Source organism: Onychostoma macrolepis, chromosome 06 (genome assembly GCF_012432095.1).
Source record: "Onychostoma macrolepis isolate SWU-2019 chromosome 06, ASM1243209v1, whole genome shotgun sequence".
In the NCBI taxonomy this organism is placed as follows: domain Eukaryota; kingdom Metazoa; phylum Chordata; class Actinopteri; order Cypriniformes; family Cyprinidae; genus Onychostoma; species Onychostoma macrolepis.
Genome location: NC_081160.1, coordinates 14,574,369 through 14,598,849, shown reverse-complemented (window position 1 = coordinate 14,598,849; position 24,481 = coordinate 14,574,369). Strand labels below are relative to the sequence as shown.

The following is a 24,481-nucleotide window of genomic DNA, read 5'->3' as shown; positions in this document are numbered from 1 at the left end:
TGGGCTGGAGTTTGTCTGCTGAATGAAACATTCTGATATCTAATACCCATGAGTATCTGTGTGGTCTAGAGGTTTCTATTGTTTTGCTGATGCTGGTGATTGGTATCTGTTTGACCTCGTATCTCTTTAAAGGCAATAACTCATTCAAACCTCATCCCAAGTTCTGTGACAAGACAAACAGATATGTACATTGACATGAGCTGCATCTTTATATTATATATCTCTGCAGATGTCTATGTTCTGTCCTGAAATTTATCAAAATTGTATTATTACTTTCAGTTATATATTCGGTGAGTGAACAAATGTCTTTAACCGTTCTGATTTTAAAGAATTGTGCAGCATTTGCTGCCAGAGAGAGATAATTAGATAATGTCATTGTACTGTTGTAGCAATGTTCTCCAGACATCATCAGTTGACTTCTGTTATATTTCTGTCTGTGCACTGCACTCCTTAGCAATAAAAGTTTTGTGCTACACATTATGTGTATTTTGCTACTAGCAAGTCAGTGCTATTTTAGACCCTCACTATCTGCACCTAAAGCAACATTATCAGGCTATATCAAGCATATTTCTGCATTTGGTAAAAATGTTTTAAGAGAGAGAGAGATGCTGCCCAGTCTTGTTCACTGAGGCATCTATTCTTTGTTCTAAAGTCCAGCTAAGTGGCTTTTGACCCAGTTTTGAGAAGGTGCTTTTTCAAGTGTGCATTGAAAGCTTGACAATTCATCTGATATGAATATGTAAAGAGACCAAAGCCAGATCTCTCTCTGTCTCTCTTTCTTTCATACTGTATTCAGTCCTTCTCACAAACAATGTTTCCTGTTTGACTCCTGATTTATAGCAGCACTGGGAAAGGGTTGTTATGTGCATCAGTCACAATGTGAATATGGCATTGTTAGCACCAAATCCTGACAGCACTCATTCTGCCTCTTGGTTCCCAAAAGGTACTAGTTTATTTTGTGCATTATGAATCCATCTCCTTCTCTTCTGCTGTGGTAAGATTTTATGTAAGGACAGGTTTAATTCTGCAGTTTCAGGATTTGCGTTCAATAATCAGATGACTTTTATTATAGTGACTGACTGTTTCATTTTTCTCCTCCCACCGCACAGACTAAAATTTCATTATTTTCTCTGGCTGCTCCCCATGATTCCCTGGGTGTTTTAGACCTGTTTGGAGAACTAATTTATGAGGAGGTTAGGTAAATTCGTCTTAGAAAGATGTATTTGACATGATTTTAATCCCATCCGAATCGAACATGACTGTCTTTATCCCCACATAATGTAAAAATTATGAACCAAATTATCAGCTGATTTTTCGGATATTTCAACGGTCATCTGAGATTTCTAATCTCATCAGAATAAGAATGCATGTGAATGCAGTATATTATTTTTTAACAAAGCTTCTTCTCATTTATTTGAACCTTCGTTGAATGCCTTAAAGCTAAATTTCTTGTTGTCCTTCCTGATGTGCCTTTATTGTGGATTTAAACCTTTGCCAAGTTTCTTAGTTAAATGTTTAGTTTTTTTTAAGTATTGCTTGTATCTCATCCAATATAAAAAAAGAAAATTAAATAAGTTTGATCATGGAATAGGCTACTCAGTATAGCCCCTGCAATAGCATCAGATATGATTCCCATCTTAATGAATTATTTAATTGTATGACAAACATTATAATGTTTTCATATATGATCTTCCATAAAGTCTGAATTAGTACATGAAATAATCAGTACATGACTATCTGAATAGTGCTTTTGGCCAGCCACAGTTTATTTATTTATTTATTTTTCCTCCAGCTTTGGGTCATTCATTACAGATGCTAGTGTGTTTCATTCTAAATATGCTTTTAATTCAGTTAGCTTTGCCATTCTGTCTGTTTAGTGCTAGTTGTGCTTTATCTCTCTCCATGTAAAAATTTTTCACAATGTGCTGGGGAAATCATCAGACCCTGGACACTTTTATTTCTGCAACTGGAATTTATGTTCATGGCTTTATTCTATTGGAATTACATTGTTGCATTGAGCTGAATGAGTTGGGCTCATTTAGAATTGTTTAATTTAGTCTTGGAAAAATGTGCTTCTGTGATGGAAATAAATGTTGTCCTTTTTAAATAATTTATGGTGATGTGGTGATTCGAGGGAAAGGACTGAATGAGTAAATAATATTGAGATTATATGCTGAAATGTACCAACGGGTGGTTTGTATTTGTATGAAACCATTCGGTGGCAATTTTTTGCATATTATCTCAGTGAGTCAGAGGTCTGAGTGACCATATAAGTTTCAAACAATTAAATTGTTATTTCCTTTTAAATGATCTAACAACAACTTGGAAAACAGACAAAACAGAAAAAGTAAAATCCGTTATTTGAGAAAAGAGTGTACTTAATAATATAATAGGCACAGACCTGTAGCGGAACTACTATTGGCTGATGTATTTTTTTTTTTAAAGACCTATTGTCAAGCTTGAACAGAAAAGGGCTCTAGACTGTTTCTAGAATGTCATGTTATGTTCACAGGAATGGAATAGTTATGTAAAAAGTTATATAGTTATAAACATGTTATATACTGTATATAAAAGGGGTGTACACACACTTTTGCCAAGTTGATTTTATATAACGATTTTGCTTGGAAAAAAAAGAGAACAATTAAGCAGGCTGTTTTTAAAGGTGTTATTCTTTCAGCTTATTCTATTTCCAAATAAAAGTATTCTGATGAAATCAGCAGACAGGATGAACTGAAAGGACAATGTCCTTTTAAATTTTCATGACACCTGAACTTTCAGCCAGTTTCTCTCTCCTTTCAGGAACTTATCCATTATGTCCTTATATAATTCTAATAACTGAATCAGCAATACTGCTTTGCATGCTTTCTTTTTTTAACTTCTCGTTTTCTTTCTCTGTTTACTAGTGTTATGCCTTGGACAAGGTGCCTTGAGAGGCAGTCAAAAGTCCTAAAAACATGAACAGCATAACTTAGGACTGAAATTTACACATAAGAGGAGAAAATGAAAAGTTTAGATACTTAATCCAAAGAAATCTAGGCCAAAAACACCCAACAGAAAAAAACTCTAAACTATAATTCAAATGAATTTTATGAATGTCAATGTGTTTTGTGTCAATATCTCCACAGCATAGTGATTGTTTTTCTGTGAATGGAAAATAAGTGTGTTTTGACAGTAGCTATATCTGTCTCAGTTCGATATTAATTAATTTTCTAAATAAATCTGGTTGTATTAAAACATTTTTCTGCAGTCAATCTTAGTGCTTTCAATGTCTAATCTGTACTTTCCCTAAGTAAACTGTTGTACATCCCAAAACCACTGTGCAAAACAGCTAAATATATTTTTTCCACTCATTCCTTCTTCTTGAACCTCTCAGGGTCCTGTGGGATTGGAGGAGAGTTCATGCCCCGGCCCAGCAAACTCACAGCAGCCTGGAACTCGACACAGTTTCGTACAGGAGCACTTCCAAGCTCAGTACAGGTCAGACACCCCTTAATCTTTGATTTAAGATCAAGTCCGCCCTTTATCTGTCTGCCTGAGCTTTGCATTCAACTGGGTCACTTGTGTGGGATTAGGTGTCTTTGATTATGGTGTACTGTATGTCAGTGGTATTTGATATGGTAATGGAATTGCATAACACCTATACAGTATGTTATGTTGTCTTAACCTACTGTAACATGTAACAGCCTGCATGCAGTTATGCATGCAGCGAGACCATTATACTATAAACATTATAAAATTCTCAAATATTTGACATGATCAACACTTACAGAAACATCTCATACACTGCTGCTAATAAAAAAGGCTAAAATAACAACAGGCCTATTAAGTCAAGTTTTCCTAAAGTTCTAATGGCACCTTACTCTTTAAGTGCCTATATATTTGAGTACTTTTTAAAGTTTTTTAGTTAAAATTGACTATTGTTCTTTAGTGCATTCCTGTTAGCTATGATTGAGTCTATGAGGCTATGATATATATCTCGAAATATCTATGTGAATTTTGTGTGATTTTTACTTTTTTTGGTGTGAATTTTCACACCATTTGGATTATTTTATTCAGAACCTTTGATTCAGAATTCAGTATTCAGTATGTTTTTTTTTCTCTCTCAGAGTTTGATTTTGTAGCACACTGCTGAATCAACCTAAATAATTATTTAATAAATGTAAAACAATTGTTTGGGACATACTCTACCATTCAAAAGTTTGGGGTTGGTAAGATTTTTGTAAGTATTTGATCAAACATTTTATCAAATAATTTTTAAAATTGAAAAGAACTGTTTTCTGTTGTAATATATTTTTTTATATATTCATTCCTTTGGTGGAAAAACTGAATTATCAGTCATTATTTGATTTGGTGCTCAAGAAACATTTATTTTTATGATCAATGTTTTGTGGAAACTGATATAGCCGTCATATTTCAGGATTCTTTGATGAACTGAAAGATTAAAAGTGAAAATAAATTCAAATTTAAAAAAAAAAATTAGATTTTTTTGTAACAATGTGAAAGTATGGCAGTTTTCTTATGTGTGTTTTTTTCCTAGTGAAAACAGAAAATGCAAAATCCACTCTGAGTGTTTGTTGTAGATTACAAACAGATGAAAGTGGCATCCGTTCACTTTGATCAACGCAGCTCATGCAAACTATTTAATTAACTTGCAGTCAGTTGCAGTTTAATTAATTGCATTAGGTCACACAATTTTCAATTTTAAGTTCAATGAATTAGATGCATATTAATAAGTAATATTTTTAACGTGTAATTCTTCCAGATTCCTGAAATAATCATGTGCACCGATTATTCGGACATCCATCAATGAGGAAAATGACTGGTTATCTTCTGTACCGCAGTTTGGCTGAGAGTTTGTCTCCTCTCATACAAATGGGCTCATCCGGCACACGCTGTGTGAGCTCTCTAGAAAACAGCAGGCTTCATGCTATTCACTGTCTCTCTCAGGCTGCAGGGCTGTTGAAACATCTGCGCCGGAACTTTCTGCCGAGTGAAAATGATCAAGTAATCCACAATGAAATCATACGCTTTACTATAGAGAATATTACGCAAGCATTATATTCACCTATTTTTGGTGTGACAAAAACCTTCTCGCCAACAGCATTTCTGCTTTTGCAGATGTGAGCAATATGCAAATGCTGAATATTAAGTTTTCAAGTGAGCAAAAGTTATTTGAGTAGGTTTAATTAGTTTTTCCTTCAGTGCTAAACATTCTAAAGAATCAAAGCTCTTTATAAATATCCCAATTTTCTTAGCTTCATGCCCACTCACATTTAGACTTCCAGAAATCCTCACCAGTAGAAAGGCAGGTAGAGATGGACTCAGCAATTTTCTTCAATTGAGAGAAAAGGTTCTGCTTCTCAGTGAGTTCTTGATTTCACAGCTTCAATTTGTAATTCCATTAGCTGTCTTGGTTGCTCTAACTTTGAAAACCAAATGCCTAATATTTCAGTTTGCACAGACTGTGTGTTTATTTATATCTACACATTAACACAGGAAGTAAGGCTGTGATATCTCTGCTTTCAGTATTTGTTTATAATTAAAGTCAATCTGTCTGTCAGTCTGACATTGCCTGTGGTGGTTTATCTCTGATAAGATATGAAATGTAGGAAGACAAAACACTTCAGCAGCATTCATGATGTGGTCATTCAGAATCTGTTTGCAGCTGTGAGCATTTCTTGTTCTCCATAGGTGTTTAATAAAGAGACTGAAAGCATTGAAGTTTCCTCAAGGACTTTGATTATAGAGATGGCTTTACAGTGCAGACATTTTGGACTACTGTAGTTGCAGTTTTCTAGTTAATATTGGTTTCTGCTGCAGTAATAGAGCATTCGTTTGCCATGTTGGAGCTGTAGTAGAGCTGAGCTATATGTTGAATATTAATTTTATGCAGTATTTGCGATGATTTTGCTTGTGATTTACATGTTATGAATATTACTGTGAATTTAATGTGTTTAATTAAGTTTCATAAAGATTGCATCATTAGATAATTATTAGTTTCAATTGCATGTTGAGTATGAGTTTTAAAATGGAGAAGTTTTAATGATGTTTAAACATTAATATATCAAAAATGATGTTAGAGTCAATGAGGCTGGTTAGTTTCCTTGAGTCAGTTTAAACTGTTCATTTTTAATTAATCGATTAATTGAAATTCAACAAATTCAAAACTGTGGTCCAATAGTTTTTTCAGAAATGTTCACAGCTTCATGAGACATTTTAAAATGATTTAGGAAAATTATTTAAGAACAAAATCATGAACAAAAAATTTGACATTTTGAAATTAAAAAAATTGTAGCTTCATTGGAATGATATGAAACTTGGTGACTTTTATGGCACTTGGTATGTGAACACACAGAAATATTGAGGGCATGATTCGAAAAAGCTAAGTACTCGTAAAATAGTCACACTCATGGTCTTCGGTCAAAAATGGAAATGAATAGGAACCATAGGAAACCATAGGAAATGAATGGGAAATGGCAAAAAAAAGTTGAAAATACAGAAATATTTTGTGTACAATCTACAAATCCCCCACGATGCAGAAAGAAATTGCACAGCAATGAAGGGGTGAAACTCTAAAACCTCTAGAGTACAAATTCAACACACCCACTCACACCCTGTCACGTGTTTGAGTTCCTGTTTGTCCATATTTGGTTTAGTTCCTGTTCATATTATTAGTTAATCACTTTCAGTCTGTTCACCTGTGTTAATTAATCATCTTGTTTGCTCCTTTGGTTTGCTTGTCTTTATAAGCCTTCAGTTTGTAGAGTTTCATTGTGCTGTGTTACGTCGTTCATAGTGGTTGTGTTTTTCTTAATGGATGTATTAAAGACTCTGTTCGTTTGATCATCTGCCTCCTTTGTACTCCTCGCCTCGGCAACCCGAGAGAGAGAGAGAGAGAGAGACACACACACACACACACACACACACACACAGACACACACACACACACACACACACAACTGATGTGCTTGTAACACAGCAACTATGTAAAATAAAATCAATTCAACTAAAATTTAGTAAAAAACTGGATAGCAAGGAAGGGGTTACACTCTAAAACATCAGTTCAAAAACTGACGCTTCAAATCAACATTTAAAACAACTAAAAAATACAAACCTTAACAAAAAGTAGTCTTTGAGAATGCCTTAATATACATTTAAATCCACAACCTAATAAAAGTAAACAATTATGTATAAAAACAACTAGGGAATTCAAAAGCCTCTCTATAGACTCCTATACAAGCATCTAGTGGTTACACCATGAAATTACATGTCTCTCTTTCTTTGCTCTCACCGGGAGGTGTTAAAAGAAAAAAAAAAGGATTTTAAAGGCTTAGTCTCTATTTTAATCTGAGATACTGCATTAGTTGAAAAAAACAAAAAACAATTGTACTATTTTCAGTGGGAAAATTGATAATTATTGCATAAATATTAATTATTACCATAAAATTCTCTCAAAATATAAAATATTATTGAACAAAAATATATTAGATTGATTTTACTGAAGAAAAAAAAAAGTTTAATTTCACGTGTCTGGTCATTTTTGATGGCGAAGACCTTGAGTGTGATTCACAAATAAAGACCGGTGTTTTAAAATAATTAGCCTTTAATACAGCTTAGAACATTCATACAACTTCTGAATAGTCTCCAGTTTAATGTCATCTATCAGAACATCTGCCAAATCAGAGATGTTGAAGGAGTCTGCTTTTCACTCTTCTCACCAAAACTGCCCACAGTGGTTTGATAATATTCGAGTCAGGTGATTTATAGGCAAGGGCAGATGTTAAAGTTCATCTTAGTGCACCAGCTTGGTGTTTTAGCAATTGCAGCTCTTTCATAGATGTTGGCTTTGTGAAGTTCTGTGTTGTCTGTTTTTGTGAAATCATGGTTTTCAAGGTGAATACTGTCGAATAATATCGTTGATCCCCTTCATTCATTTTTGGTTTTCGAGCACTTTTCTTCTTTGCTGCTGAAAACTTGCCATGCTTAGTGTATGCAGTTAAAATCAGTTCTTAAAACACCTTGGACTGTAACCTTGGACTGTCAAGGTTAAAGTTGCTCCTTCTAAACAGGCTTGCATGAGTATATGTATTTATTTATTTATTTATTTATTGCGTGTCACAGATTTCACCCACGGCTTGTACTAAACATTGCTTATACAGTACCAATGTGCTGGTCATATAATTAGAATATCATCAAAAAGTTGATTTATTTCACTAATTCCATTCAAAAAGTGAAACTTGTATATTATATTCATTCATGACACACAGACTGATATATTTAAACTATTTATTTCTTTTAATTTTGATGATTAGAGCTTACAGCTCATGAAAGTCAAAAATCAGTATCTCAAAATATTAGAATATTACTTAAGACCAATACAAAGAAAGGATTTTTAGAAATCTTGGCCAACTGAAAAGTATGAAAATGAAAAGTATGAGCATGTACAGCACTCAATACTTAGTTGAGGCTCCTTTTGCCTGAATTACTGCAGCAATGCGGCGTGGCATGGAGTCGATCAGTCTATGGCACTGCTCAGGTGTTATGAGAGCCCAGGTTGCTCTGATAGTGGCCTTCAGCTCATCTGCATTGTTGGGTCTGGTGTCTCTCATCTTCCTCTTGACAATACCCCACAGATTCTCTATGGGGTTCAGGTCAGGCGAGTTTGCTGGCCAATCAAGCACAGTAACACTATGGTCATTGAACCAGCTTTTGGTACCTTTGGCAGTGTGTGCAGGTGCCAAGTCCTGCTGGAAAATGAAATCAGCATCTCCATAAAGCTTGTCAACAGATGGAAGCATGAAGTGCTCTAAAATTTCCTGGTAGATGGCTGCGTTGACTGTGGACTTCAGAAAACACAGTGGACCAACACCAGCAGATGACATGGCAGCCCAAATCATCACTGACTGTGGAAACTTCACACTGGACTTCAAGCAACATGGATTCTGTGCCTCTCCACTCTTCCTTCAGACTCTGGGACCTTGATTTCCAAATGAAATGTAAAATTTACTTTCATCTGAAAAGAGGACTTTGGACCACTGAGCAACAGTCCAGTTCTTTTCTCCACAGCCCAGGTAAGATGCTTCTGACGTTGTCTCTGGTTCAGAAGTGGCTTGGTAGCCCTTTGCTGAAGACGCCTGAGCGTGGTGACTCTTGATGCACTGACTCCAGCTTCAGTTCTCTCCTTGTGAAGCTCTCCCAAGTGTTTGAATCGGCTTTGCTTGACTGTATTCTCAAGCTTGTGGTCATCCCTGTTGCTTGTGCACCTTTTCCTACCCAAATTCTTCCTTCCAGTCAACTTTGCATTTAATATGCTTTGATACAGCACTCTGTAAACAGCCACACCTTTCAGTAATGACCTTCTGTGACTTACCCTCTTTGTGGAGGGTGTCAATGTTCGTCTTCTGGATCATTGCCAAGTCAGCAGTCTTCCCCATTATTGTGGTTTCAAAGAACAAGTGATACCCAGAATTTATACTGTAGGGATGGTCATTTATTCAAACTCAAATGTAAATATTCTAATATTGTCAGTCCTCTGTCGTGTCTGTCATGTGTTCCCGCCTCTTGTTTCCATATTTGGTCATGTTCCTGTCCTTGTTAAGTGTGATTATTAGTTAAGTGTTGTCCAGCCGTGTTTTGGTATTTATCAGTGATTGTCATGTGTATTTAGTTCCTGCCTGTTTAGTTAGTTTTCGTCTGGTCTACTCGTTATTCCCCGGTGTTCCTGTCTGTCTCTGCCTTGCCTTGTCTTGCCCTGTCCTGATGTCACCATTAAAGACTATTATTTTGAAGTTACTCCTCGTCTCCGTGTTCCTCGTTCATCCCTGCTGTGTGCACCGTGACAAATATTTTGAGATACTGATTTTTGACTTTCATGAGCTGTAAGCTCTAATCATCAAAATTAAAAGAAATAAACATTTGAAATAATATATCAGTCTGTGTGTAATAAATGAATATAATATACAAGTTTCACTTTTTGAATGGAATTAGTGAAATAAATCAGCTTTTTGATGATATTCTAATTATATGACCAGCACCTGTACAACAACATTTGTTTTTTCACTGTAGCCTATACTGTAGACTTAACCTCTATAATAATGGGTGGTCACATTATTTTGTCCATCCATATAATTATAAAAATATACTTAAATTATTGAAATTTAAATAAAATTATATTTTAAATAAATAACCTATAATGATATTACAGAATATAATATTACAGATATAATTTAACAACAGAACATGCATATATTGCAAGATATGTATTAATATGATAGAAAGAATAAAAAATGGCAAGATATTATCTATATATATCATCCAAGCCCACCTTTAGTGTGTTAGTGCTCACTCTCTCTTAGTTACTATCCTGAAAAAAAAAGAAAAGAAAGAAAGAAATTATGGTTCTGCCTCAGCTGCAGTATAGATAACGGTAAGACAGGCATAAATGCATATCTGCTGTCTCACTGGCAATATGATTGTAGTTGTGATAACTAATCTGGGTTAGATTACAACATTAAAAATAGATTTTAACTACATATCAGTTTGATTACTTGTAAAAACACCCTGAAACCAGCCATACACATATAGGATATTTTATGTATAAGACTGCACAAAAATATTGCAAAAAGATCCTGCGATGTTGCTAAAGTATCGACTAGGAGCAGGCCCTGTGTTGATTTATTCAGAAGCTGAGTTGTTTTCAAATATAATCTCGAACTCAGAATAGACTTCTGTGTTTCCTTAGGCTGGTCTCAGTTTGCTGTCTCTGGATTGTGATAAAAATGGGTAAACTGAGTAGAACTCTTTTTAGAAAAGAACTATGTGGGCCTGGATTTAAGTTGTAGCCTGTTTTGTTTTGGAAAAACCTGTTCATCCTGCTGTGTTGTTGAAAAAGTTGGGTTCTGAGTTGTGAGCTGCCAAGGTCCCTTCACTACAGATTACCGTGTGAAGGGTACTGAATGCTTATGTAAAACATTAATGGATGTACTTGTCGATTTTTTTCCCACCCAAGTAAATAGATAATGAGAAAATTAAAGTATAACCAGTCTTCTTTATACATATGACGTAGCTTCTGAGACGGACATTATATGTTTTTTTTTAAAGTCGTTTTTCATTGTTTTGAGTTGGATCATTTCACAGTCTCATCCAGTTTAAATAACTGAATAATTTGAATTATTATTATGGTTTGAATAATATGAATCTTATGTCTATAAAACAATGACTTGTTTGATTCTCTAGCTCATTGACTCATTGCTCTGATTCTAGTAGTAATTTAGTTAACAGCTCGCTTTTATCTGAGAAGATAAAAGAAAAAAAAAACATATAGGAACAGAATTGCAGATGTGAACAAAGTACACAACTCTATTACTTGAATGAAAGTACAGATACTGCTCGTCAAATATTTCTCTATTACAAGTGAAAGTAAAAGAACAGAAGTACTTGCTTTTAAAAGTATATTCTTCTGCCTTTCCCAAAGCCTTGGAATATAGTGCAAGAGTGCTTTTATTGTACCTTTCATTCATTTATTTGTTTGTTTATTTTTTGACAGTTTGACAGCTATTTGAAGTTGTTGAATGGAAAACATCTATGTCAAAATTATTGAAAAATCCTTTTTGTGTGTCACATGTAAAAAAAATAAAATAAAACCACGTACAGGTTTGAAATGGCATGAGGGTGACATCATTTGCTAATTTACCATGAATTTCAGCTCCATTCTTGGATCAAATAGAGTTCAGTACTATCGGGGGTCATTAGCAGGCCCAGACTGAATGTACACCACAGAAAGACTCAGAATGCTTGTTGTTTAAATTCCACAAATGCTCTTTCCCTTGTTTGTTACTTTGCCTAAAATGATTATGCTTTCAGTTACCGATAAAACAAAATGTAAGACTGTAGACCATATTTAGGCTGGATCATTTGACCTATAGGGCTAATAAAACAATTGCTCCAAAGTAGCTCAGTTCACCTTTTCTGTGCAATTTTCTGCAATTATAAAGAGTACAAATACTGGACCTCACAGAGGGATCTAAAAAAGAGAAAGGATTGTACCGATGCATTATTTATATATTATCTGAATTGAAGTTAACAATCAGGTTTTACAGTGTACAAAGGGTTAAAAGGAGAAATAAAAGAACCTCGTTGTATTTAGATCAAAGCTCTGTCATTGAGCAAAGTGGTTTGACTTTCTTTTGTAAAATTATTGTTTTGTCTTTGATGAGCATAACATTCACTGGCGGAACATTACAGAACAATTTGATTAATGACTTTGAGGAAAGGGTAGTACAGGGATACGGTGGATTGACTCCACCTTAGCCCAACAAACCAATCACGCTCTTCTGACATCTTGACCAGACTAGTTCAAAGACAGTTTTCTCAGTGGACATCCTTTTAAGTGGCACTGTGATTTACCACAGCTTAAGACACAAGCATGGCATGGGAAAAGAGGCACCTATAGGGTCTGAAAAACAGTTTGCAATTTTGCAACCATCTTTAAAACTCTTATTTGTGTGATTTTGTAGGCTAATTTCTTTCTTTTTTTTTTTTTTTTTAATAAATACTAAATAAATGTCAACTTACATTTAAAATAGTCATTATGTCATTAATGCTACATCGAGAATTGCAAAAGTAACTGATCATCGTTCTGAGAGAAAATCGGACAATGCAGTATTTTTTTTCCCGCCTTTTCTCTGTGTAAAAACCCCAAGGGAAGCAGGTCGTGGAGATGACAAGACGCCGGATAGTAAATCTATTAATAATGTCACCGATTCAACACACTGCTTGTCACTCAATAAAATAGTCACATTGCTGTGTGTTTTTGAAAGTTTTGATTTTGTTTGGTTTAATAATTACCTTTGCGAGTATGACTCTCTCACTCGTCTTGTGAATTAGCAGAACTCGAACAGGGACATTAAAAATGCTTAACACAAATAACGCTTAATGTTGCTTAAGGTACCAAGATAGTGATAAAGACAAAATTGTAAAACATACTATGTGCAGATATGCACATAAGCCCAAAATGTGAATGCAATGCGTTTATTTACACGTTAAGCGTTTTCATCTCATATAATTAAACGATATATGTTAGATAAGTTTATCAAATAGTTTTAAAATTCCAAAAACATTTTATGCAAAACAGTTTGTCCCTTTTTATTCTTTTTGCGAAAGTGGTACGGAGTTAATTCTGTCATGGCTCTGTATGGCCAAGTATAAGCCACAAAATGATTCTACCCATTTAATTTCTGTCAACTGATTATGCACAGTTAATGAGCAGCCAATTATTGTCATTGCTGATAAAATGTTCACATGCTGTTATTTTCACCGCTCTTCATTATTCATCTACACTCTTCACACTCCTCATACACTCTTTCACACTAACAAGTGCATAATTTATTTGTATGTGGTGCAAAACTCATCTGTTGAGCATGTGTGGTGGTAGGTGTGCGCTGCTATTTTAAGGGGTCTCCGCTGGTTGATATGACAGCTCTGCCAAGTTCACGAGAGACAATTGGACCCCAACATGATGCAATCTCAGCCACATTCTACGTCTACTGTTCCTTCACTTTCTTTTTCATTTATTCCACTTACAGATGTCTCTTCTATCTTTGTTTCTCACTCCCATCATCCTCTCTGCTTCCGTGTTCATTTTTCATCCCTCTATCTGTACTCGCTTTTTTGTTCCCGCTGAGATATTGAAATCCATGCATTCCAGAGCTTCCTGTCTCTGGGCATATGAGAGCATGTGCGCATCTCTCCTGGTTTGCGAGCTGTCGTCTGCTCTGCAGGTGAACACGCTGCACTTGCAGAACGCAAATGTAATTCCAGTGTTCAGCTGTTGAGTCAGGAAGGGAAGCTCTATATCGGGCTCAGAGACAGACGTGCTCATGCAGTTCCCTTTCCAAAAACAAACAAACAAAATATATATACACACATATATAAATCACAAGATAAATATCATTGATATTAAGATATCAAACATATTTAAATGCTAGAAGGGTCACAGACAATAACATTTCTTCAGACACTGCAACGGTTGGTCTTCTCGTGATACAAAATCACAAATCAGACTTGAACTTTAAAATGCAGTGAAATGGAACATAAAGTGGAACATATGGAACATAAAGAGCTTTCCTTAAAAAAAGAAACGTGTTTGTAGATGTGATGATATAAAGAATTTAAATGAATTATGTGCTCATGAAAATACAGTAAGTCCTAACATCTTCTTAATGCATCTATCTTTTTTTTAAGAATGTTTATGGGTTTTCTTTTTTTACATTAACTCTTGACCAGCAAAATTGTCAGGGAATTTAAGAAAAATATAAAATATTGTAGTTTTAGGATTAGGATGATGTTAGCAAATAAAAAACAGGACAATAAACCACAGGAAAGCCTTTTGTAATTTATTAAATATACAGTGGGTACGGAAAGTATTCAGACCCCCTTAAATTTTTCACTCTTTGTTATATTGCAGCCATTTGCTAAAATCATTTAAGTTCATTTTTTTCCTCATTAATGTACACACCCCATATTGACAGAAAAACACAGAATTGTTGACATTTTTGCAGATTTATTAAAAAAGATAAACTGAAATATCACATGGTCCTAAGTATTCAGACCCTCTGCTCAGTATTTAGTAGAAGCACCCTTTTTTTGTAACCTTGGCCAGATCTGTGCCTTGCCACAATTCTGTCTCTGAGCTCTTCAGGCAGTTCCTCTGACCTCATGATTCTCATTTGCTCTGACATGCACTGTGAGCTGTAAGGTCTTATATAGACAGGTGTGTGGCTTTCCTAATCAAGTCCAATCAGTATAATCAAACACAGCTCAAATGAAGGTGTAGAACCATCTCAAGGATGATCAGAAGAAATGGACAGCACCTGAGTTAAATATATGAGTGTCACAGCAAAGGGTCTGAATACTTCTTTTTTTAGTTTTTCTTTTTTAATAAATCTGCAAAAATGTCAACAATTCTGTGTTTTTCTGTCAATATGGGGTGCTGTGTGTACATTAATGAGGAAAAAAATGAACTTGGCTGCAATATAACAAATAGTGAAAAATTTAACGGGGTCTGAATACTTTCCGTACCCACTGTATATGCTGTATCTGCATTTACAACATAGTTAAGCCAGTTGTGGCAAAAATACTGAAGGATGAGAAGAGAAAGCCCATATTGTCAAAAAGCTTAAGTCAAATTGTAAGAATGAGAATCTCTTTGAAGTTATCATATGAATCTTACAAAGGTTTTTTTTTTGAGTACATGTCCTCACAGATGCTCTTGGGTCTCAATGACAGCAAATGCCGACAGCCTTTCCAGAAGATTCAAGGTTGTTTTAGTAGCAATGGGAGGATCAACTCCTTATTAAAGCCCATTTTTGACTGTAAAAATGAAATATTTTTACTTTTAACCTTTGGCCATGGAGTGTAGAGTAGAAAAATTGTTCATACAGAACATGAGTGACTGCAGGATTTCATTTGAGGGTACGCACAGATACAGAGTATTTATTTATTTATTTTAGATTTAGCTTAAGTGTGCAGGGGCGTTTTTTGTCCAATTTACACCCATTAATTTCAGACTCCTAGCCAGGGTTATGTAATTCAGTGAGACAACGGTCCAAACAAATGGAATCTTTTTTGGCCAGTTCACTGAAAAGAGAGAACTGACTCAAAAGAATGATTCAGTCAGCACAAATAATAACAGCTGAAAATTTCAGGGAAAATGTTTCTCAGATCAATCAAAGCACTCCTGGTATGCACAGTGCATAGCCATACAGCTGCAGGCGCCACTGATACACAGTGCAGTTCATTACTGTAAATGTCTCATGCTCATTTCTATTTTTCAGGTCATCATTGACGTGCCCTCATTGCCTTAAACAGAGCAACACTTTTGACCCTTTCCTGTGTATTTCACTTCCAATCCCACTGCGACAGACCAGGTATGTTACTGTGTCTTCTGTCTCTATTTCTTTGGAATCTATAAAGACTGTCTGTATATGTATTTTGATGTGTGTTTGTATATACAGCAAATGTGTGTCTGTGTACGTTTGCTATTGTGTGTTTAAGTATGTTTGGGTCCTTGGCCACCCTGAAATACTGCATGTGATGAATGACCAAGTGCACAGCTCTTAACAGAACATTGTCTCAATTTTCTTAAATCTCAAAAACTGCCAGTCAGCAAAATCTCTCTGTTGAGACCTGTCAACCTGTCAGTAAAAACCGATAATAGAATGAGAGAATGGCTCATCATGAAGGATTGTACCAGTAATACTGTCCGAAACATTCTGATTTTCCAGCATGCTCATCTCTGAATCCCTAACTGCCAGATTTCACATTCATTAAATTGAAAAGAGAATGTCTGCACTGAAAGCTTAGGGGGCCAAATTTGAAGGTCGTCAGTAAATGTCAGTGAGTGCTAGTTTTAGTGCTAAAACCTGCCATTCTTATTGTTATGAATTATTAGAAAGACATCAAATTAAATTAGACAAATGCCATGGACAGACAGTAACAATTCTGTCAGCAGACTAGCACTGCTCATATGTGAGCTAAACTCCAGGGTAAGACTTTAGGGAGCCAGTCAGATGTCCCTAGCCTACAGTACCAAAGTGCTTCTGGTCAGAACAGTGCCGCTGGTCGTCCTCTGCCAACAGAGATACCAAATACAATAAATGATTAGATCAGTCTCTTTCATTGAGCTGTTGACTGAAACTCATCAAAACTTTCAAGAAATACGTTCTTATTTAAGAAACCATTGTCATTTTTGTAAAATAAATTAATTCTCATTATTGTAAATTACAGTATTTTTTAACTGAACTAGAATTTTTTTTTGTTCATTTTTGTACAGGCGATACTGCCAAGATGTAAACTTACAATTGTATTTTACAAATATAGGCTACTTCACAATTAAAAAATTATTTCACCCAAAAATGTAAATTGTTGTGATTTAATATTTCATAACCAGATTAAGCTTGACAACCAGATCAGTACAAATCATTCAATCCAGTTTCGTGAACTGTATCAACCAATGTATTACAATGATCTGATTAAAAATAATGGTTCTTTCACACTATTTCTCTCATTACTTCTCATCTCTCATTAATGCACTATGGTCTGTTCCTTACAGAAAGTAATCATAATGCTTTAGAAAACGTAAAATATCAACCCAGGCTCATTGGAAAAATTGAAACTGGTGACATTTCTGCTAAACGGTACTGCATTGCTTCTTGTGTGTTTCACAACACTGACATATCCAATGAGTGGCACTTAAAATGCTTTCAGTTTTAATCCGATAGAGATGAACATGAATCTGACATTGTTTCATTATGTTAGTTATTGTATATTGTGGCAGTTCAGAAATTACCTGGGGCACTAAACGGTTAATGCTATATCATTGAACCTAAACCTGCCCTAAACCTAAACCTAATGTTAACAAAAGTAAACATGACAAGAAAAACACAGTTTTTGAAGCAACCGTGCCACTCTAGCCTGAGCGCTTCACATGGCAAATGCAGTGCTGTACCAGGTGAGCTACTGAGCATGTTTACCATGTCAGAAAAATGATACATATGGAGCTGGTTATGTGATAAAAACTTTAAAATGTATCAGTTTACAAATCATAAATGGTAAAAGTGTTTAGAGCTTATAATATTGCAAGGTGATGTGCAAAAATGATTCTTTGTTAATAGATAATCTGCCCTTGTAATCATAGTTTTTATAAATAATATAAAAGTCATTGAGTTTTACTGCCATAGTGTTAACGTCAGCTGAAAATTGGCCACATTAATAAGTCACTAACTGTTTCATATATGCATTTTTTTTCTTATTTCCTTCTTTTGATTTTGGGTTGAAACATGATCTGGACATTTCTTATTGTCAGATTCACCCTATTAGTGCATTCAGCTTTGACATTAATGAATATTATATGTGACCCTGGACCACAAAACCAGTCTTAAGTCGCTGGGATATATTTGTAGCATTAGCCAAAAATACATTGTATGGGTCAAAATTATAGATTTTTCTTTTATGCCAAAAATCATTAGTATATTAAGTAAAGATCATATTCCATGAAGATATTTTGTAAATTTGCTACTGTAAATATATCAAAACGTCGTTTTTATTAGTAACATGCATTGCTAAGAATTCATTTGGACAACTTTAAAAGCGATTTTCTCAATATTTTGATTTTTTTGCACCCTCAGATTCCAGATTTTCAAATAGTTGTATCTTGGCCAAATATTGTCCTATCATAACAAGCCATACATCAATGGAAACTTATTCATTCAGCTTTCAGGTTATGTATAAATCTCAATTTTGAAAAACTGACACTTAAGACCACTTAAGATTTTGCTCCATGGTCACATATGTGAATAAGCTCATGTCTGCACAGACATTTGGCATGCAGCAAACAGTACTTTTGGTCACACTTTATATTAGGTGGCCTTAACTACTATGTACTTACATCAAAAAATAAGTACAATGTACTTATTGTATTGCAAAACACTTTTGCTGCTATTGAGGTGGGATACGGGTAAGGTTAGGGACAGGTTTGGTGGTGTGGGTAGGTTTAAGGGTGGGTTAAGGTGTAAGGGATGGGTCAACAGTGTAATTATAAATGTAATTACAGAAATTAATTACAGATGTAACTACTACAGGTATTTTTAAAAATATAAGTACAATGTAAAAACATGTATGTACACAATAAGTGCATTGTATCAAATGATTAATTTAAATGTAAGTACATAGTAGTTAAGGCCACCTACTATAAAGTGGGACCGTACTTTTCAAAGTAATTGTACACAAATATGTCTTTGCAAGAAATAACACATCCAACCTGCACTTTAACACACCTACATACACTCTAAAAACACAGAATAAGTCTCTGAGTCTGATTGATGGTCCACATATATAAACCCTGTCACATGACTCTCACCTCTGCGTGCCACCAGAGATAAAATCTAAAAGGATTCAGTTGTCTTCTCACTGGTCCACTCGAGTGAGAGTGTGGTTTTGTATAACTGAGTGCTTTTGTTGGGTCCAGCATTTCACATACAGCTTTCAATAATGCAGCAGAGAGGCATCTGAAAGTCCATCCAAGTCTTTAGAGCCACAACTGCAGCGGCTGTGAAAAATGCCGCTGCACTGAGGCAATCAGCTGCTGTTCGACTGGCTTATGTGAGGCCATTTCCAGCCAAACAAATACAGTTGGAAACAGATCAGCTCTCGATTCTAATGTGCATCCACAAGCTGCGTGTATGTGGCAGTGTTGCTGTCCAGACGTGCTGGTTTTAATCTACAGGACCTTCACAACCTGTACACACAAAACACAGAAATATCTACACTGACTGAGTCTGTAGGCCTGTGGCAAAACTGACTGGTTACTGACTTTATCACATATTCTTTCATATGCAGTATTGGTAACTAAGCAAAGATATAAGACAGAAGTGGATGTTTTACAGTGGTTTTAATCATTGGTAAAAGGATGGTCCATTAAAAAAAAAGAGAAATAATTTTATCACCTTTGTCATTCCAAACCTGTATTTCTTTCTTCCTTTTGTGGGACACGAAAGAACATTGAGAACCAAACAACATTGACTTCCACTAAAAAAAAAAAAACTTAAAAAAAACATGTTCCACAGAAGAAAAGAAAGTCATACTGAATATTTTGGAATAGCATGACGGTGAGTAAATATTGACAAGATTTTATTTTGGGGTGAAGTATTTTAGGTTTCAGAATATAACGTGACATTATATTGAGCTTGTACCAACTATTTCAAGCATTTAACCAAATGCTTTCAACCCATTCAAACCCATTCAAAAAACAAAAAAAAAACACACACATTGACCTCAGGATTGCAGAAATTGAAGTGCTAAAATTATAACTTGTTTCTGGGTTTTGGCCCACAAAAAAAATGTCCTCCCTGCAGCTCTCAATCCACCATTAGCAACCATTTTGTGGTTTTGACTTTGTGGTTGTTTTAATGTTGTACTAATGTTAATTGTGGTGGAAGTCCTAAGCCATGGGTTCCCTCTGGAATTTTCTAATGGGTTTTTAGAATGGCAGTTCTAAATTTATGAGTAAAAATGTATGAGTCTGTGGACACCATTACTTTGAAGATACTTTCCCATTTTTATTCATAAATCAAAAACACCAAGGAACCCATTGTGAATTAGCTGAATTGGCCTACAAATTGACATCATGACTGAACAGTTGCATTCGATGATGTGCTAAATGTGTATATTTTCATTTGTTTAGGGCCATGAATGTGATTCTGGTTTTCAACACTGAAGGTCAGCGGTTTCTGAGAGTAGGGTTGGCTGTGCCTCTCTTTGGGTCTATCTCAATGCTCAGGGCCATGGTGGCAGAGGAGGGCAAGATCTCTCCAGACCAGGTAAGACCTGATGTCTGTCATCTCATTTTGTCTCTCTCTGTCGTATTTTCCTATTCCTGAACTTAATTGTGTGCAATACACACTCACTCCTTTATTGTATTGTAATGCACAAGCACACCTTACATAGTATTGCCAAAGAAAAATTATTTTCTTGCATACATCTTCCAGGCTCACAGATAGTAATAGCGAACAAATGCACTATTCATACTCCATTAAACTGCCTTCTCTGAATACACTCCATCTGTTGGTTAATGGAAACTTCCCAGACTTGCTCAGCCAGGGCTCAAGGTGTTATTGTGCTGCAATAGACACATTTTTAATGCCACTGCTATAATCCTTACAACATTTATTAATTTTCATATTCACTCACTCACTCAACGCACACTGACTTTGGCTTTTGTTGGGTCCGACATTTCACATGTCATGGCTTTTTTAGTAATGATGATTTTACCATGATTTTATCAATACAGTAAAGAGTTAATCTCAAATCTAATTTTTTCCCCTTCTGTTCAACTCCAGAATGCAAACTTCATTGATTGTCACACATTAAGCATGTGCATTTGAGCTTATGTTTACCGTATTTGATGGTCTTGTGGGTTTAGAACAAGGTTGAATAAATGCTACCGAAATGTTCTTTTTTGGGGTGAACCAACCTTTAAAATGCTTGTGGCTGAAATATTAGAAGAGGGACTTGAATATCTTTCTAATTAACTAACTTTAGGTTGCTCTAGAGCAGTGATGGGCAAACTTGGCCCTTCCAGGCCACTTTCCTGCAGAGATTTGATCCAACCCTGATAAAAACTCACCTGTCTGTATCCTTCTAGTATAGTCTTGAAGACAATGATTAGCTGGTTCAGGTGCGTTTGATTAGGGTTGGAGCTAAACTCTGAAGGAAATTGGCCTGGAAGGGCCGAGTTTGCCTACCCTTGCTCTAGAGAATGAGCAGTCCACACATTCCCTCTTCTGTAAAGTGATGACAGACTTCAGACACTCCAGATTATTTATTTTGCTCCAGAGGAACATTATTAAAGAGTTTTTTGGGATTGTTTGGAATCATTTCAGTTTCATTTCTCAATGCAGATGCCAGAACATGACTTAAATTATCAATACTGTCAATTATGACAAAAATGTATATTGTACAGTCTGACATTAATAACATTCATGTTGTACAGCATGATCATTCTTCTCTCATTCACACCAAAATATCTATTCCCAGTTCAAAATTGTTTTGTATTATTAATTTATTATTATTATTATTATTATTGTGGGATGACAATAAAATAGACTTTTTTATTTTTTATTGCACTATAGCAATGCACTCAAAATTAAAGAATATAACCAATCAATGCTATTTTTTCCAAAATGCAGTGTGCAGGTTCGCATTCCATGCCTGACAAGGCAGTTGTATTTATAGAACATTTCATACACTATGGTAATTTAGTGTGTACATACTGTATACAGGATAAATAGACATAAAAATAAAGAGTAGGTTCATTTTTAAAATAATACAATTTTGTAGATTAGTTTGATAAAATCTTATTTCATGCTTTTGAGAAGTCATCTATCCATTTTAAATACCCATGTCAAAATATACGGAACCACAATTATACAGAAGCTGAATAATTTATCAATTTATTCAAGTGTTTTAATTTATCTGTTTGACTAATTTTGTGCATTCAAATTATACACATAAAATTTGTTACCTGAGGATGGATGAGGATATCATGCATCTGGTGAGGAATAGATGGCCAGATGCTATTACTGCAAGGTAAAAACCCTGTTAGCATCTTTTTCTTTTTTTTTTAAAGGTTCTCTCTTGAGCTTTATGTTGAGCTCTTCAGCTCTGTCAGTAATAGGCCTGCTGTGAAGAGGCTTACAGGATGCTATGGCTATTTCAAAGCCATCCCCAAACAATATGAGAGGGCAGACACATCAGCGCAGGGCACAACCTTTCTCAGAGATCAAGAGAAAAGTGATTACTGACTACCTACTTAGCCTGAACAGATCTCAATACTGAATATTATATGATGGGTTCAGGCAACAGATTTTTATTAGCCTGTTTCACAGTGCTTATATTAGGTATTACTTAGCAATTTGTAAAAAATTAGCCTTGTATAGGGGATCTTGCACTGATATACTAATGTAGATGGTGTCTCCCCCTTGTGGTGGGAGGTGATATTAAGGTGAGTATGTTAGAGTGTGTGCATGGCTTGTTCAGAATAGCATACTACCATACTAACCTCTTACTGCATTATATACTACAAATTGTGCTGTATAACATAACTGAGTGATATATCCTAAAATGCCATGCTGCAAATTGACATTCCATTTTCTGTTTGATTTTAGCCACATTGTTTGTACAGTATCTCACAGAAGTGAGTACACCCCTCACATTTTTTCTAAATATTTTATTATATCTTTTCATGTGACAACACTGAAGAAATTACACTTTGCTACAATGTAAAGTAGTGAGTGTACAGCTTGTATAACCGTGTAAATTTGCTGTCCCCTCAAAATAACTCAACACACAGCCATTAATGTCTAAACTGCTGGCCACAAAAGTGAGTTCACCCCTAAGTGACAATGTCCAAATTGGGCCCAATTAGCCATTTTCTCTCCCCGGTGTCATGTGACTCCTTAGTGTTACAAGGTCTCAGGTGTGAATGGGGGGCAGGTGTTATCGCTCTCACTCTCTCATACTGGTCACTGGAAGTTCAACATATCACCTCATGGCAAAGAACTCTCTGAGGATCTGAAAAAAAGAATTGTTGCTCTACATAAAGATGGCGTAGGCTATAAGAAGATTGCCAAGACCCTGAAACTGAGCTGCAGCACGGTGACCAAGACCATACAGCGGTTTAACAGAACAGGCCTCGCCATGGTCAAAGAAGTTGAGTGCACATGCTCAGCGTCATATCCAGAGGTTGTGTTTGGGAAATAGGTGTATGAGTGCTGCCAGCATTGCTGCAGAGGTTGAAGTGGTGGGGGGTCAGCCTGTCAGTGCTCAGACCATACGCCGCACACTGCATCAAATTGGTCTGCATGGCTGTCGTCCCAGAAGGAAGCCTCTTCTAAAGATGATGCACAAGAAAGCCTGCAAACAGTTTGCTGAAGACAAGCAGACTAAGGACATGGATTACTGGAACCATGTCCTGTGGTCTGATGAGACCAAGATAAACTTATTTGGTTTAGATGGTGTCAAGCGTGTGTGGCGGCAACCAGGTGAGGAGTACAAAGACAAATGTGTCTTGCCTACAGGCAAGCATGGTAGTGGGAGTGTCATGGTCTGGGGCTGCATGAGTTCATTTGAGGGAACCATGAATGCCAGCATGTACTGTGACATACTGAAGCAGAGCATGATCCACTCCCTTCGGAGACTGGGACACAGGGCAGTATTCCAACATGATAACGACCCCAAACACACCTCCAAGACAACCACTGCCTTGCTAAAGAAGCTGAGGGTAAAGGTGATGGACTGGCAAAGCGTGTCTCCAGACCTAAACCCTATTGAACATCTGTGGGGCATCCTCAAACAGAAGGTGGAGGAGCGCAAGCTCTCTAACATCCACCAGCTCCGTGATGTCGTTATGGAGGAGTGGAAGAGGACTCCAGTGGCAACCTGTGAAGCTCTGGTGAACTGCATGCCCAAGAGGGTTAAGGCAGTGCTGGAAAATAATGGTGGCCACACAAAATATTGACACTTTGGGCCCAATTTGGACATTTTCACTTAGGGGTGTACTCACTTTTGTGGCCAGCGGTTTAGACATTAATGGCTGTGTGTTGAGTTATTTTGAGGGGACAGCAAATTTACACTGTTATACAAGCTGTACACTCACTACTTTACGTTGTAGCAAAGTGTCATTTCTTCAGTGTTGTCACATGAAAAGATATAATAAAATATTTACAAAAATGTGAGGGGTGTACTCACTTCTGTGAGATGCTGTATATGATTTGTAATATAATATAGTCCATGTGTCTGTGTACACTTATACATATATGTGTGTGTGGTAGAGTACAAAAAAGTGGTGAGAACTATTGTAATGGAGTGAGTGAGTGAGTGAGTGAAACAGAAAACAATAGAAATAGATCTACTGCTGAGCCTAATA

General features: G+C 35.8%; 1 protein-coding gene across 2 annotated transcripts in view; it reads left to right on the top strand.

The window, feature by feature from the left end:
• usp43a (ubiquitin specific peptidase 43a) overlaps positions 1-24,481 on the top strand; it is a 106,961-nt gene that overhangs the window by 40,632 nt on the left and 41,848 nt on the right. For both annotated transcript variants that reach the window (XM_058779614.1, XM_058779613.1), the window contains exons 3-5: positions 3,374-3,477; positions 15,834-15,926; positions 20,240-20,375. In XM_058779614.1, coding sequence (XP_058635597.1) covers positions 3,374-3,477; positions 15,834-15,926; positions 20,240-20,375 — 333 coding nt within the window. The remainder of the gene's footprint in view (positions 1-3,373; positions 3,478-15,833; positions 15,927-20,239; positions 20,376-24,481) is intronic.